The sequence below is a fragment of the Dama dama genome, chromosome 1, assembly GCF_033118175.1.
Source record: "Dama dama isolate Ldn47 chromosome 1, ASM3311817v1, whole genome shotgun sequence".
NCBI lineage: Eukaryota > Metazoa > Chordata > Mammalia > Artiodactyla > Cervidae > Dama > Dama dama.
The window spans coordinates 60,201,557-60,217,493 of NC_083681.1; the positions used below are offsets into that span (position 1 = coordinate 60,201,557).

The window sequence follows — 15,937 nt, forward strand, 5'->3', positions numbered from 1 at the left end:
GCTAATGGACAAGACCAGAAATATGATCACAGCATTTATTTACCAATGCTATCTTCTGGGCACTATGTCATATACATCATCTCAAGTAATGCTTACAACCATCTTAGAGAGTCACTGAACCCATTTTACAGATGAGAAGACAGAAATTCAGTAATCCAGCCCATCATCACCTAGCCAAGCCAGCAACCAGTGAGATCAGCCTTCGGATAGAGATCTCTGACTTCACATCACATTATCAGCTGCCATGAGAACACTGTCCTCATTCCCCAGCTCAAGCTATGCTGTTTGTACTCAATCCTGGTTAAATTCAGTTAATTCTTAAGGCTTCTATTATAACCACTAAGGTCCACCTAGTCAAAGCTATGGTTTTTCCAGTAGTCATGTATGGATGTGAGAGTTGGACTATAAAGAAAGCTGAATGCCCAAGAACTGGTGCTTTTGAACTGTGGTGTTGGAGAAGACTCTTGAGAGTCCCTTGGACTGCAAGGAGATCAAACCAGTCAATCCTAAAGGAAATCAGTCCTGAATATTCATTGGACGGACTGAAGGTGAAACTGAAGCTCTAATACTCTGGCCACCTGATGTGAAGAACTGACTCACTGGAAAAGACCCTGATGCTGGGAAAGATTGAAGGCAGGAGGAGAAGGGGACGACAGAGGATGAGATGGTTGGATGGCATCACTGACTTGGTGGACATGAGTTTGAGCAAGTTCCTGGAGCTGGTGATGGACAGGGAAGCCTGGTGTGCTGTGGTCTGGTCCATGGAGTTGCAAAGAGCTGGACACGACTGAGCGACTGAACTGACTGACTGACTTAATGCTTCTGTTTTAACCACAGCCATAGGTACGGAGCCTAAGACACTGATAGGGCTACAAAGGCTTGAGACTAGCACAAATGAATGAAGGCCACTATGATTCTACAAGGAAAAATCAAGTGACAACACTCAGCTCTCCAGATTCCTTGTCCCCTTGGGACTGACAATCTCATGAGTAACTCGAGATAGGTGAGACATCCCAACAGGCACTAAGTCAGGGCACAGAGAAAGACAAATACTATACATTTTCACTTACATGTGGCATCTAAAACATAAAAGGACAAATATAGTAAAACAGAAACACAGACACAAAGAATAGACTGCTGGTGAGAGGCAGAGGGAGGGGCAAAAAGGGTGTGGGTGATTAAGAGGTACAAACTATCAGGTATAAAATAGATAAACTACAAGAATGCAATATAAAGCACTGGGAATATAGCCAATATTTTATAGTAACTTTATATGGAATATAAAGTATAAAAATATAGAATTACATTTTTGTATATCTGAAACTAATATAATTTTGCAAGTCACCTATATTTCAATAAAAAATTTTAAAAATGGAAAAATTTTTAAAAAGAAGTCAGGGCACCTTCCAACACTGACAGCTGAAAATTACACCCAGCCCAAGTTTGCTACTAAGGCTTCCCCCATGTCCCAGTGGGTAAAGAATCCACCTGCCATGCAGGAGACACAGGAGATGTGGGTTTGATCCCTGGATGGGGAAGATCCCCTCGAAAAGGAAATGGCAACTCACTCCAGTATTCTTGCCTGAAAAATCCCACGGACAGAGGAGCCTGTCCAGCTACAGTCCAATGGGTCGCAGACATGATTCCTCGACTAAGCACAGGGCAAGTTTGCTAGTAATGACTCCTTGAGGAAGACAGGACAAAACTTAGCAGTGATTTTCTTATTTACTCATTTATCTATACTCCACTAATTTTCAAAATGAACTGAGGCAGAATAGAAAAGTGCAGAATCAATAAAACGATCATCAATGAGAAGAGCTAACAATTATTGAGTACAGACTATATACTAAGCATTCCTCTAAAAATTTTACAAACAATAATGTTTTTAACCTTCACAACAACCTTTGGAGATAGGTGCTACTTTTATCATCTATATTTTAGAGCTAGGAAAAAAAGAGATATTAACACATTCCTCCACAGTAGGTTATGCAGCTAGTACATCATGCAACCAGGTTTTAAATCCAACAATCTAATTCCACTATACTATACTGCCTCCTCAAAATAAATGTAAAAGAAAGAGTTAAGTAAGATTTCAGGGGTGCTAACAACTAAAGCCATAGACAATAAAGTAGAAAGTATCTAAAACTGAAAATAAAATTTAATTTGAGCTTCCTAGCAACCAATCTTGAAAGAAAATGGTGAGGAATTAACCTCAATAGGGTAGCCAACCATCCTGGTTTGCAGGGGACTGAAGGGTCTCCCAGGAAGTGGGACTTTTGATGCAAAAACAGATATGGTTAGATACCTCACTAAAGATGTTTTACAGTACTTAATTAGGCCTCAGACAATGTAAAACATACAAAATCTTGTTGGTGTTTTGAGATCTACACTGATTCCTTGAGCACCTTTCTCCCACCCTCACTGAAAATACTAAATAATTTTATCATTAAAAATACTAAATAGCATTCTGCTTGGGGAAGATGACAGGGCTGTAGAAAAATGAAGCCCTGTTAATTGCTGGTTTTCAACCATCACATCTATCAGTATCTTTAAGAATCTGGATAAGAGGAGCTTACAAATTCTGGGTTCAATTCTGTCCTGCCAACTTCAGCTGTGCTTTAATTTTCTTTCCCAAGGTCATACGGGATTGCTTTCTTTAAAAAAAAACAAAAACCAAAAACTTCCCTACATCACAGGCAGAGATGCAGACCAGTGATTCCTAGAAAGCTTGGTGGCAACCTGTTCAGAACTCCCAAGTGAAACCAAACCAGGGCCACGTGGTAAACCCTTAATGCAAGTTGAAATGACAGCTTTGAAATCAATGACTGAGGTTATGAAGATGGGAACTGGGTCTTCTGCATGTGTGTTCCCCTCACAGCACATCCTGCAAATAAATGTCCTGACTGCAATCTTAATCTTGGTATGTCAGAGCTAAAAGGGTTCGTATCTATCATTTGGTGCGAATGTTTACATTTACCGAGAGAGAAAGGAAAGTAAATTGTCCAAGATGGGTCACAAAGCTAAGGTGCGACAAACTAATTAAATGGGAAGTGAACTATTTCTTAACTAAGTTAAACAAACCTCAACTAGGTTTCCTGAAAGAAAAAGATGACTTAACGGACCAGCACTGTAACTCCAATCCAGGTGATCAGTCACGGGTCTCCACAGATGTCAGTTCTAAGTGCAAAAGGAAAGCCAATGTTGTAAGAAACTCATGCAAAATAAATGAGCAACTATTCAAGAAGAAAAGACAAAATACCTTTAGGGAGAGGAGTAGAGCTCTTACCATGACATGTTAAAAATTTTTTTAAAAACTGAAGAAATCTTAGACTAAATATTTTATAGGTATTTTTCAGCCAATTTAAGTTTCTATTTAGACTCAGGGCAATCTTTTTAGATATAACATGACCATCTTTAACCAAGAAACCTGAATGCCCACTAGGGGCTGGTCACTGTGATAGGGCACCAAGCATGGAAAAGAAAGGTCAAGGAAAAGGTCGGCCAGCATCTTGATAATGTGTACACTCCTTCAAACAACACTGAGTGTTAAGACTGGTCAGAGAGATGCCAGTGAAAATCTCCAAATCTCAACCACAATTTTTCAACACAATGCACAATCAAATCCATGGATCGATCAAGTGATCAATCAATATTTCTAAACACCTGTCACCTGCTCAATCCTTGCCTTTAAAAAAATGAATGATACAAGACTTCCCTGGTGGTCTAGCGGCTAAGACTCCGTGCTCCCAATGCAGGGGTCTGGGTTCGATCTCTGGTCAGGAAACTAGATTCCACATGTCACAGTGCCACAACTAAAGATCCTACGTGCCTCGATGAAGATTGAGGAGCCCACGTGACACAACTAAGACCCAGCACAGCAAATAAATAAATAAATGCTAAAAACTTTAATAAAACAATTTTTAATATTTTAAAAAAAGAAATGAATGATATAGTTTGAGAGAGAAGGAGGGGGAGAAGGGCGGGGGCGGGGAAGACAGAAAAAGAGAATAAAAATGGAGGTGGTCTGGTTGGAGGAAAATATCAAGTGATGAGACATGTCATGTTGGTAGGGGGGTGGATGGGCACAGTCACTCTGGACTGGGGAAGAGAGAGAAGAGGTTTCCTAGATGCAGAGGGACAAGAATTGACTCTCAGCAGACCTGAAATGTGAGCGTCTCAGCTGTGAGAAACAGTGAAGGCAACGGCACCAAGACAGAAAGGCCCACGGGGTGCCAACACGCGTGGCTGGAACAAAAGGTGCAGGTAGGAAGCCCCCCACCTGCACCTTTCGTTCACGGGTGATGAAGGTGCAAAGGGCAGCTGAGATAACCGTGGAAGAACTGCTACTCCCAGGGCAGAAGTCTGGCAAGAGGGCTACACAGCTGTCCAGGCCGCCACTGCAAACTCCGCTTTTCAAGCCTTGTTTTCATAAAAGGGATAATTTGATCCTTCAAATTTTTCATGGCTAGATCATGTACATCAGTTCTAAGGTTACATGATTTTTAAAATATCACTGTGCATTCACAGTTCACCAGCGGAATCTTAGGGCTACAAACAAGCAAAGACTAAGCTCAGATTCCCTGTCAGTCGTTTTCCAAGGAAATCTGGGGCAAAACATACTTTCTTTTGCCTGGAAGGAAACAAAAATCCACAAAGTGCTGTGCCATTCTTTAACAGAAATGTTACACCAGCAAAGCAGAGCTCAAGGATTCCTAAGTCCAGTTTGCACACATTCTATAACATATTTGAAGGAAAAGCAATTATTAGAAGCAGAAGGATAAAAGGACTATTTGAAATGAACACACAGTTACTATTCAGAAAGGCCATTTTAACAAAAAAAAATCTTCCCCTTAAAAACTTTTCCTTAAAACCATGTTAGGAAACCTTCATTATTATGAACATATCCTGATTTAAAGAGAGTATAAAAATCTTAGAAATAGTTTAGTATTAACCATTTGCAAGGATTTCTCTATTTCTTCTTCTTTTTTTTTTTTTTTTTGCAGAAATCCTATCATAGATAATTGAGTAGCTCTACAGAATATGCAAACTTGCAAAGTAACATCCTAGTACTTGTGACAACACCCAGATAGTCAAGAGAAAGATCTTTGTGTTTGGTTAGTGTTTGTAAATTTGAGGGGGGGGGGGCGGGTTGCATGTATCTGTGTGTGTGCCTGTGTTGGTGGAGGGAGGGAGGTGGACTTACTGGGTTTTTTTTTTAATGCCCAAATAAAACAATTACTTTAAAAAAAAAAGAGCTTGTGACTTGGACATGCCCCGAGTTCAATTTTGCCAGGAATGGCAAAATCAGTCAACAGATCCCTAACCTCCTTTCTCTCTTGACTATACAATGCTTTTCAAAGGGGTTTAGTCCTACCATGAAAGACTCATGTTAGACATTGGAAAGGTCTAATAGAGAATGAGCACCAGGCCTTGAATAAACAAGGGAGAGGTGACCTTTTGCCCCTTCTGCTGAAAGCCCAGCACATCCTGTAGCAGAGGAACAGAAAAAAAGCTGGTGTGCACCCAGGTGCTGCAAAAATCCTTGCCTCTGGATTTCTCCCACACTTTGTTCCTTTAACAGTTTAAACCGAGACAGGGCTTAAAAAGTATTAGGGAGTGAGGGAAAAGTACAATTCCTGGAACCCACTGTCCCACTGTCCCTTAATCCTTTGTTCCCCATATTGTTCGAATCCAGCAGCATGCGGCACTCATCCTACAAGCAACAGGCACGACAACAGATTCAGTGGCTGGACAGTTAGTCCCAATTAGGCCTATTTCCCAGCTGAATGTAAAGGGGTGGTGGGGTGAGGTATAGGGAGAAAAAAACTACAGAAATTTTAAGGACATTTCATCAGGGAAGCAAGCAATGCAAGGTAAATGCAAACTGAACAAGGGGTCAGGCGAATCTGCCAAAATTCGCAGTGTGACACTGGACGAGTATCTGAACCTCTCTGTTGTTATCCACAAAATGTAGGCAAGCCCTTGGGGGCTCTAAAGATCTAATGGCAAATTATGGTCAACAGTACATACTCTGGAAAGGTTCGGCATTACCCAGATGCGGAGGATTCCTCTGAGCTGTACTTGGAACCTCAGATAACCCATCTGTCTGGTGAAGCATACATCTTTTATTCTCCAAGTCATTAGCGACTTTCTAATTCCCTGATGGCTAATTTTTTTAAGTTCACGAGTGATACTTACATATGTACATGTGGCGGCTGGAACCTGCTCTGGTTGATGTTGTAGTGCGTGAATGCCTGGGTGGGGTTGGAGCTGTACTCATCCACCGTGATGGTAACTTTGCCTTGAGAAGGAATCCCATGTGCCATCCTTCCTCTCTATAGGCATGAGCAATTCACAACTTTCTGGAGCGAAGGATGGAAGCGGGCATGGTGCGTTTCAGCCAACCTCTGAACCCAAGGATCTATTCATCAATAATGCTCTGCGTTTCTGGAAAAAACAAAACAAACCAAAAAATGAGGACAAAGAAAAACAGGATGTTCTAAACAATGTCAGATGTGACACCTGGATGTGAAATTGGTTCAGGAAAAATCTTAATCTGTGTGGTCACTTCGTGGACAAAACCTCTCCCAACTCTCTACCTAGCACGTACTTCAGAATGGACATGACACTCCAAATGACATGGCTGGCTGCTAGCAAATCATTTCAATGGTGTTCAAACTAAGATTTCCTCTTTAATTATAATTATGGCACTTAACGTGAATTACGGAAGGGCACATCCACAGTTGCCATGGTGTCTAACTATAAATGGTTTGAGCTCGAAGTGGAGAGTCTTCCAAACCTTTCCTGCTAATTGGAATGTTTGGTCTGTACAAAGTTGGTGTCACAGAATAATTTGAAACCTCGGTGCTTAGCACAGTCATAAAACACAATGCCAAATGTAAATTTAAAATGCTCTGTTCATCACAGATACCTGTGTGTAACTATGATACATACATAACATATGCACACATCACATATAATTTTTCAGTGGTTTCAAAATACATAGGTACTCAAAGCATGGCATACATATGCATTCCACTCCAGCCAAGAACTTTATGTTAAGGCAAATCCTTCTTGCTACATGTAACATAGTTTCTTAAAACCGTCCAGTTATTCAGGGGAAAGTTGAACACATCCAGGCTTGGATCACCATTTCGGATGCATTCATTACGAGCAGTAAAGGAGGGTGGCCATTGAATCTACTGCTTCATGCCTGCTTGAAAGTGAAAGTCGTTCAGTCATGTCTGACTCTTTGTGACCCCATGGACTATACAATCCATGGAATTCTCCAGGCCAGAATACTAGAGTGGGTAGCCTTTCCCTTCTCCAGGCGATCTTCCCCACCCAGGGATCAAACCCAGGTCTCCTGAATTGCAGGCAGATTCTTTACCAGCTGAGCCACAAAGGAAGCCCTCACTTCTGCTTGGTGCTGCAATATTCTCAGTAGCTGGTTTCATCCTTTAAAATTTTTTTCAGCTCATTTTGATTATTTGTATAAAAGACACTATATTATTTGTTGTGCTGGGTTCAGAAATGAGGATGTTTGTTTTTATAGCAGGTGTGCGAAGACTGAGCAGAGCCCATCCCTGCTTCTACACTGTTGCAATTGATCAGGGAAGTTTTAAAGAAGGGGACAGTAGGCTCCTTGGATACCCTTGGGTTAACCCACCCTCTTTTACTTTAAGCGCTCTGCATTACAATACTTTAACCATGTGCACCATTAAGTTCTGGGAATCTTAGATGCTATCTCAAATAAAAATATTTAGAATAATAAGATTAGATTTAAATTTGGCATGAAACACCTTAAATATCAGGCAAAAGGCAGATGGCTTGCCATAGGCCATTTATTTTATTATTTTACAACCCAGGGCTTGTGTAAGTCCTCCATATGCTAGCTGAGCTAAGAAATTCCACAGCCTTCTACTCAAATCATTGCCTTCTTCGTATTAGCAAAGCAAGCTAAAAAACACCCACCTTGCCTGCGTTCCTAACACATAATGGCGCTGCCAAGACATGAACCCCTCCTGCTCTGGCATTTTAAACAAAGTGTCATTTTGGGTTCTCTTTCTTCTTCCTGACTTCATGGGAGGTATGAGTTCTCTAAGGACTGCTGACAGACAACCAGGCCAGTAGGATTAACGAAATTAAAATCTTTGCCTGCTTCTCTGATGTAAGATATCTATAAGAACTGCTTACAAATCATAATGTAGCAGTTTTCATACCAAGTTTGCAGCTGTTTCCTTAATTTCCCCCACAATTATATTTTACTGTTATTTTGCATAACAGTAAAACACAACACCTGCTTCAAATTGCAGTCCTGTTCTAAGTACTGTAATTCTCTTTTGAGACACAAAGTACCGAGACACGAATGAAGTGCAAAACTGCATAATTGCGACATGCTGAAAAGTAAATACAAATGAAAACATCTTCCTGTTATAGAAATGACTGTCATTAAAAAGAATGTTAGCCATCAAAGCACAGAGAGGGAAAAAATACACATTTTCAGACTGGAGAACTTAGTGTTTGCATAAATTAGACAGTGGTGTAAAAATTACACGGCAATTCTTAATGTTCCTGCCATCAATGTCTATTGTGTGAAATACAGAACATTAAGAAGCAAAGGAAATAAAATTCATGTCTAGACCACTGTGACCTCTCTGTAACAATCTCTGCACCCGGAGCCAGAAACAGTTTAAACGTTCCTGGAGTAAACTCACTAATTAAACTCAGCAAAATGGCCTAGAAATGAAAGATACATACCTATTGTGTAAATATCTAGGTAATGACCTACAGTAGTTAGCATTAGACCCTCTCATTTGAAGTCCAGAAAAGAAGGAACTTAGAAGGTGATCAATCTGCACTCTTTTATGGTCCACTATATCCTATAGTCAACATGGGATTGCCTTTTCTATCAAGTGAGATCTGTGCCTCTTTGCACCTTTGCTCCAGTAAGACAAATAGAACATCTTTTCATCAGCAAGCATAGACCCCTGTAACTCAAAAGGGTAAATGGGTGGCTGGCACCTCATTTGAATTCATCTTTACCATGTTCTCTTTCAAATGTTTTATCGAAACAGTACACCTGCAGCGTCTATCTTCTTTAATCTGGAGTCCTTTGAAGAAAATGTCAGACTGAGGCAGAGAGCTTCAAAACTTTCACAGGAACCTTTACAGACAAGTCAAGAAAAAGCTTATTTTTTAAAAATGCTATGTTCACCCCCATTCACATCACAGGATAATCATATCTCAAGAATATGAAACACCAACACATGGAAAAGGCTTTTTTTTTTTTGTAAATTCCCTCCTCTAATCTGAGAAACCTGGAAAAAGCTTGAAACAAGACAGAATGATACAACACCTTCAAACTACTAAGAACCTGCATCCCCTTGCTTGACACAGGCAGTGAAACCCTCCAAATGATCAGATTTTGGAACACCTCATCCTCATCACACATATTATTTTTTACATACAATATTTAGAGAGCGGTACTCTTTTTTTTTTTTTTAATTTCCATTTTTAGACTTCAATACATTTGCTTTACAAAACAAAGGAACCCAGTACTACATGCCAGCAATCCTAAAGAAAAATCTAAAGGGGACTGACACTGCCAAACATTCATGCTGGTGCTACTTTGATTTTCTCTTAAAAAAAAAAAAATCATGTGAGCACATTCTGCATTTCCTAGACAGCAATCACTTCTCCTGTGCCTTAAGCTGTGCAACTTGCAATATTCTTTTTTAGGAATCTAGTGGGAAATCCTTTTAAAGTCTGCTGGCAATGAAAGGATTAAAAACTGAGGAATTAAATAACTGTCTCCACCTCCTAGACACCAGAAGTCCAATTTACCAAAAGTTTCAAAGCAACAACTCCTGACCTCTCTACCCGAACACCGCACGGCACAGCCTATGAGAAAGGAGCCCGTGATTTCCTCGTTTAAACAAGGATGCTCATTTCATTCACTAGCCCCTAAGAAGATCATCCGACCAACCTCCTGGTCGGATTTTGGAACTCGCTGGCTCCAACTACGCCAAATTTCGCTCTCTCCTCCCTCTGCCACACGGATCGAGTGCTTTCTCAACTCACGCACTTACTCTTTTATGCCCATCTCCAGTTACTCATCCCTGTATCCCGGGGCGATGCCCAGAAGCCTTCCGGGCGGTTTCTCCGCCAAGGTTTTTAGACGGATGCACAAAGTCCCACGTGCCCTCTGTTCATAGAGCGCCCTCCCTCCCAACGCACTTACACCTGAACTTGTCTCCAGCACTTCGGACACCCGGCTGGCACATTCTTTCGGAGAGAAAGGGCAGGACTTTTCTCCCGCGCCTCTGGCAACGCGTGGAGTCTATATATGGTGGGGCGGGGGGTGCGGAATTCTCTACTTTGGATTGGTGTGTTTGTTTTAAATCTACGGTGGGCAGTTGGGGGTGGGGGGGGTCAGCAACCACACACACACACACACACACACACACACACACACACACACACACACACACACACACACACTCATTCACTCGCTCGCGCGCGCGCCCTGCCCTCCCGGCTCACGGCCGGCTCGTCCGAGCTATAGCTCCCCCTTCTTTCCTGGAGCACCAGCTCGCCTTACTCGCTCAGTCCCTCGTTGCCACCGCCGTCGTCTCCGCCGCGGCCGGCACTGTTGGCGCTGGCGCTCGCGGCCCCAGGCTCCGCTGGGCGCTTGTCCTTCTTTCTCTACCGCTTCCCCAGCCCCGAATTGATTGATGACCACCGGCGGCCAATGGCTCTGACACCGCGCCATCCTCGCTCGAGCATCACAGCCCCACGCCCCCGACGTCAGCCTCTAGCGCGCGTTGGCATCCCCGAACCCCGAGAGCCGAACCCGCGCCCGGGGCCGCCGGCGCCTCCCTGCTCTGCGCCCCGGAGCTGCCGGGCTGCATCCTTGGAGCGGCAGAGAAAGAAAGGGAGGGATCCAGCGAGCGTTCGAAGGGGGTGTTGAGGCCACGGATTTCCACCCCCCTCTTTGGAAATCTTTTCTTTCACTTAAAGTTTTGTTTTGTTTTTTCCCCACCCTGACCTGTTTGTGTGTTTACAGCACCTCAATTACACATTTTTCAAGACCTGCATTTGCACTTAATTGGGGGTGTCCTGGGGAGGGGTGTGGTATAAATCCGCCTACTGGGGCATCCTTAATTTCTTTCCTTGCTGGTGGATTCTAATATCCTCCCCAATCGCCAGGAAAAATGCCCCCTTCACCTCCTAGGCCGCAAAACCTCGGAATTCAAAGGTTTTGCAAAGACAACCCTGTTTCATGTGAATAGCAAAGAAACTCCTGCCTCCCGAGGGAAGAAATCGAGCTGCAACGGTTACTTTTTCTGGCCGTTCGTTCCCCGCCGCCCAGCCCGGGTCGCTGGCCCGCTCTGCAGGCTGCGATCGCGGAGACCGGAGGCGGCGGGGGAGATCCAGGTTGGAGCGCGGGGAGAGGGTGAGAAACGGCCCCGCGCGAGAGCGGCGCGCGCGCAGGCGGCCCGGGGGCGGCCGCGGAGCGCAGACCCAGCACAAAGCTGCGCGGCGCCTTCCCGGCCGCGGCACCTCGCTCCGGCCGCCGCGGGCGCCCAGGGCTCGGGCCAACACAATGCACCCGGGCCTAGGCCGGGGCGGCTCGAACACAGAACCCCCGGACTTTCTAGTAAACAGCTCGCCGTGCCCTCGTCCCCACCCCCATCCCCGCCGCCCGGCTTTTGCCGCTGCCCCTCGCCTACACCCCCTCCTTCGCTGCTGAAAGAGCCCGGCGGAGGAGGGAGCGGCGCGGTGGAGACCCCGGGAGGTCCGGGGCCGAGGACGGGGGCGGGGGGAAGGGAGAAGGGCAGAGGGGCGAGATGCGGAGTGGGAAGGAGACAGCTCCTAAAAAAGAATTCGCTTTCGCTCCAGGGGTTGAAAAAAGCCCTCCTCGGGTTCCGAATTGCCCGGAAAGCGCCGACTCGAGCGACTGTCAGGGGCACCGGGGCAGCAGCGGTCCGCAGCCTCCGAGCCCCTCGCACGCGCCTCTGACAAGGCACCTCTCACCCGGGCTCCGCTTTGTGTGTGCATTTTTTTCCCTTCCTCTCGCGCGCGGCACCGGGCGCCCGGCCGCCTCCTCCCCCTCCCCCGCCCTCCGCCTCCCTTCCCGGGGCGGATTACCTTTCCCGGGCTGCGCTCCGGGTCCCGGGGATGCCTTCAGCGCCCGACGAGCAGGCGATCCATCGCGGAGCAGCCGGAGCCGGCGGGAGGCGCGCGGGGGGCGCGCGGGGGCGGCGAGGGGCGCGGGCGGGCCAGAACCTTCGACCCCGAAGGTCCCGCCGCGGGCTGGGGCGGGGGTCGGGGGGCGCGGCGCGAGAGGGAGGCGGGGGGCGGGGGGAGAAAGGACCCGAGCAGCCTCGATCTGGGGAGAGAGCGAGCGTGGGGGCGAGGAGAGGGAGCGAGGGCGCGGCGAGCCGGAGGGAACGAGAGCGGTGCAGTGACAGGGACTGCCACTGGGGTCAAAGGAGCAGAGCTCCAGGAAGCAGGGCGGCCGAGGCGCCGCTCCGTGCGCGCTCCCCGGCGGGACCCCGCGCCCCCGCGCGCCCCTGCTGCGGCCCCGGCCCGCTGGAGCCCCCACTGGCGCCCCGAGGCCCCGGGGTTGCGAGAGGAGGCGGGAGCTAAGGGCGAGGCCGGTAGCCTGCTGGTGCTCCCGGGTCAAGCAGGCGGCAGGAAGCTGAGCTGCAAGTTCATCATCATGAGTGTGATCAGCGTAAAAATGATAGGGGACTGAGGAGGGGGGCTACGGAGCCCCAGGAAAATAAAGGGAGTTTTCCCTCCAAATGGGCGTCTTCTGCAAAGGGAACACCCAGGCCCCAGGCCCCCCCACCCACCGACCTGCCAGGCGCGGTCTGGAGTCCTGGCACAGCTCCAAGGCGCAGAGCTTGCCTGGGGGCAATGAGAGCGGCTCGGGCACTGCGCTGAAACGGGGGAGGGCGACCCTGGGTCTCCTACTGTCTCAGAGCTTAGACTTTAATGGGGTAAAGCTATGCACCTTTTCACACACACACACACACACACACGCACGCATGCACACACACCTCTTTCTTTCTGCAACGTTGTTCCTGAGAAAGAAAAGGCCAACCCAGCTGACAATTTCTTTCACCTCCAGATTCAATTTAGGGAGGTGAGGAGAGGCAAAGAGTCTAAGTGTTAACATTTTGGTCTTTGGGGCACATTTCCCCCGAAGGATAAGCAATTCAAAAACATTGTAAAAATCAGTTTGCCCCCTTTTTCCCCCTGCTACTTTGGATTATGGAAGAAAAGATTTTCAGAATTGTATGCAAACAACATAAGAAAAAGAAAAGTCGCTGAGATGCTGGAAGACAGGACGAGGAAGAGAAGGTTTTTAGAAAACTTGGTTGATGGCGTTGGCTGTGAAAGACGAGGTGACCCTGTGATGTTATGCCACTGTCAGAGTTGAAGGATTTGGATGGCAACCAGCTCTAATTCCTTTCCAGGAGTCAGACTCAAAAATCTAGGCATTCTCCAAAGGGAAATCCAGTGGATGTGTGTGAGAGAGTGAAGTGTGCTAGGTATACTATGTGACAACGGACTAGACATCCTGGCTGAAATTATATCCCCTAAAAATAAAAAGGAGCCATTGCAACCTGGTCTGTGGTCTCTGTGTTGAGACTAATTGGTTTCCAGGGTCAGGGGAGGAAGGGAGAGAGGCTGGTAGGAGCCCCTATAAAAAAGATCAAACGGAATTCACTTGAAAATATGTCCCTTTTACAATGGACTTTCCTGGCACTTGAAGCAGGCTATGTCTTATGCCCGAGCTGAAATGAAGGGGAGATGGTCTTGCTAATGTACTTATTTTATTGTACAGTATGTCCAGAGTGTCCGTCCTTGTCAAATGTGCTGGGAACCATAGGACAGTCACTTTCCTTGCCCAGCATAAACCACAGCAAGGAGCACTGGTGTGAAAGAACATCAAAGATGGGCGAGGGGATGGACCTTTTATATTTTGTTTTTGATTGCCAGTCCAGCAGCAAACATTGACTGGAGTCATGTTTTTGAAGAAATGCTTGGTTTTCTTTTCTTTATTCTGTGAGTTAGCAGTACACTCCTTATCTAAATGGTTGAAATTTTTCAACTGATTTTGACTGATATAAATCTGCACCAGCCAAATCATTTCTGTGGTTTCCTTCCTTTAAAAAAAAAAAAAAAAAAAACAACTTGATAGTTAATCAAAACAACAAAACTAGTTTGTACATGAACCCGGATCTAAATAATAATAAATGTACACACACAAAAAATAAATAACCTGTTCTACTTTAGCAGCACATTTTATAGGACACTTAATGATATTAAAAAAATCAAGACAGTGATCTTTACAAAGTTGATGAAGAATTACTTATTATTTAATTGAGTGGGGAGAAATGGAGGCAAATAGCTTAAAATTGTAACATGTAGTATAGGAAGAAGTTCACCTTTCTATGTCTCTGCTAATCAGTTACTTACTGATAGTGACCAACCTATATTAGGATTATGAATTTTTATTTCCATTTGTCTACCAAAATAAAAAGCTGGGGAAGTATACATGAATTTAAACAATAAATTAAGAACAAAAGAAACTCACTTTTCAAATAATTCTCATCCCATGTATTTGAACATACTGCATTTTGTGAAATCATATTCTCTACCAATATAGCTACCTACACTAAAAGCTTGTTTTAAAATGATTGGATGCGAACTATGGCTGTCCCTTGACATCAGCTTTGAAACATCAAGCCTCATTATACCAAATTTTAAGTGTTATATTCTGGGAGTTGTGGGTTTTGTTTTGTTTTGTTTTAAGGTAAGTAAGCCTATAAGATCCATTTTTGTTGTTGCTGTTAAATTCAATTTTTATTGCTTCTGATGGAAAACAAAAGAAGGATGAAAGTCAAATGCCAAGTTTATGCTTGCCTCTATGCAAATATTACAAATTTTTTCCTTTAATGGAATGTAAATCTGGACTCTTTCTCCAGTGATTTCATTGAAGGAACTGGCAAATACACTTCCCAATAGCCTGCCACAGTGTCTTTTAAAATATCATTTCAGAATGCATTCAGGGAAGAAAATGAGAGGTAGAAGCGTGGGAGAACCTTAGATGGAAGCCTGGAAAGTGAATACTACTTCCTTTGAAATCTCAGTACTTTATTTAGAGTTGACTTTCATTCTCCGTATAAGAACAGCTTTCCAATACTTCAGGGATACTTGCATACAACTTAAACCTTAATTCCACCCTGTGGCTCCTCTTCAGAAAAAAATAAACTATTTTACCTCTTTTTTTCTTTAAGTTGGTTGCATTTTAATCATTTTCCAACAAAACTTAAGATATATATGATCAGAAATCAGTGACTGTTAATAGAACTATTATGACACAATTAGAAAATTGAGCCAACTAACACCTTTACCTTATTCTAAATTCCTACAGTTTTTACTTTTTTAAAACTTGTTTTAAATGTTTTCATTGTAACCCCCTCAAACTGGAGAATGATGCCCACTATTGCTTTCTGGTTTTCATTCTTTTGTGCTATTCACATAGTATTAATAGAAACTTGGAAATATTTGTTAAACAACCTTATGAGTCAATAAATGACAAAATGAATAAGATAATTCATGAGTAATTGAAGCAACTACACAATGAATGAAAATCCATATCATATGTGTAGGAATGGAAGTGACATCCTAAGACCAGTGTGGAGGATAAAAGCTAAGGATTTCCTATGAAGTTCAGAGAGTACAATTAAAGGGGTTTGTTAACATCTTCAGAAACATGAAATAGTACTTAAGACTCTCTCATAAGTGATTTTCTCATGGAGAAGCTGATGATTTTTATGTATCTCATCCATTTAAAGGCAGCCTTCTTTTTAAATATAGTAGGATGTACAAATAAAGAATTTCTATCTTAAAATTT

At 44.3% G+C, this 15,937-nt stretch overlaps 1 protein-coding gene across 1 annotated transcript in view; it reads right to left on the bottom strand.

The window, feature by feature from the left end:
• Positions 1 to 12,268, bottom strand: part of MPPED2 (metallophosphoesterase domain containing 2) — a 203,448-nt gene extending 191,180 nt beyond the window's left edge. The window contains exons 1-2 of the mRNA XM_061140172.1: positions 12,154 to 12,268; positions 6,199 to 6,447 (exon numbers count right to left, since the gene is read on the bottom strand). Of these exons, the coding sequence (XP_060996155.1) occupies positions 6,199 to 6,326 (128 nt within the window). The 5' untranslated portion in view covers positions 6,327 to 6,447; positions 12,154 to 12,268. The remainder of the gene's footprint in view (positions 1 to 6,198; positions 6,448 to 12,153) is intronic.
• Positions 12,269 to 15,937: the final 3,669 nt, after the last annotated feature.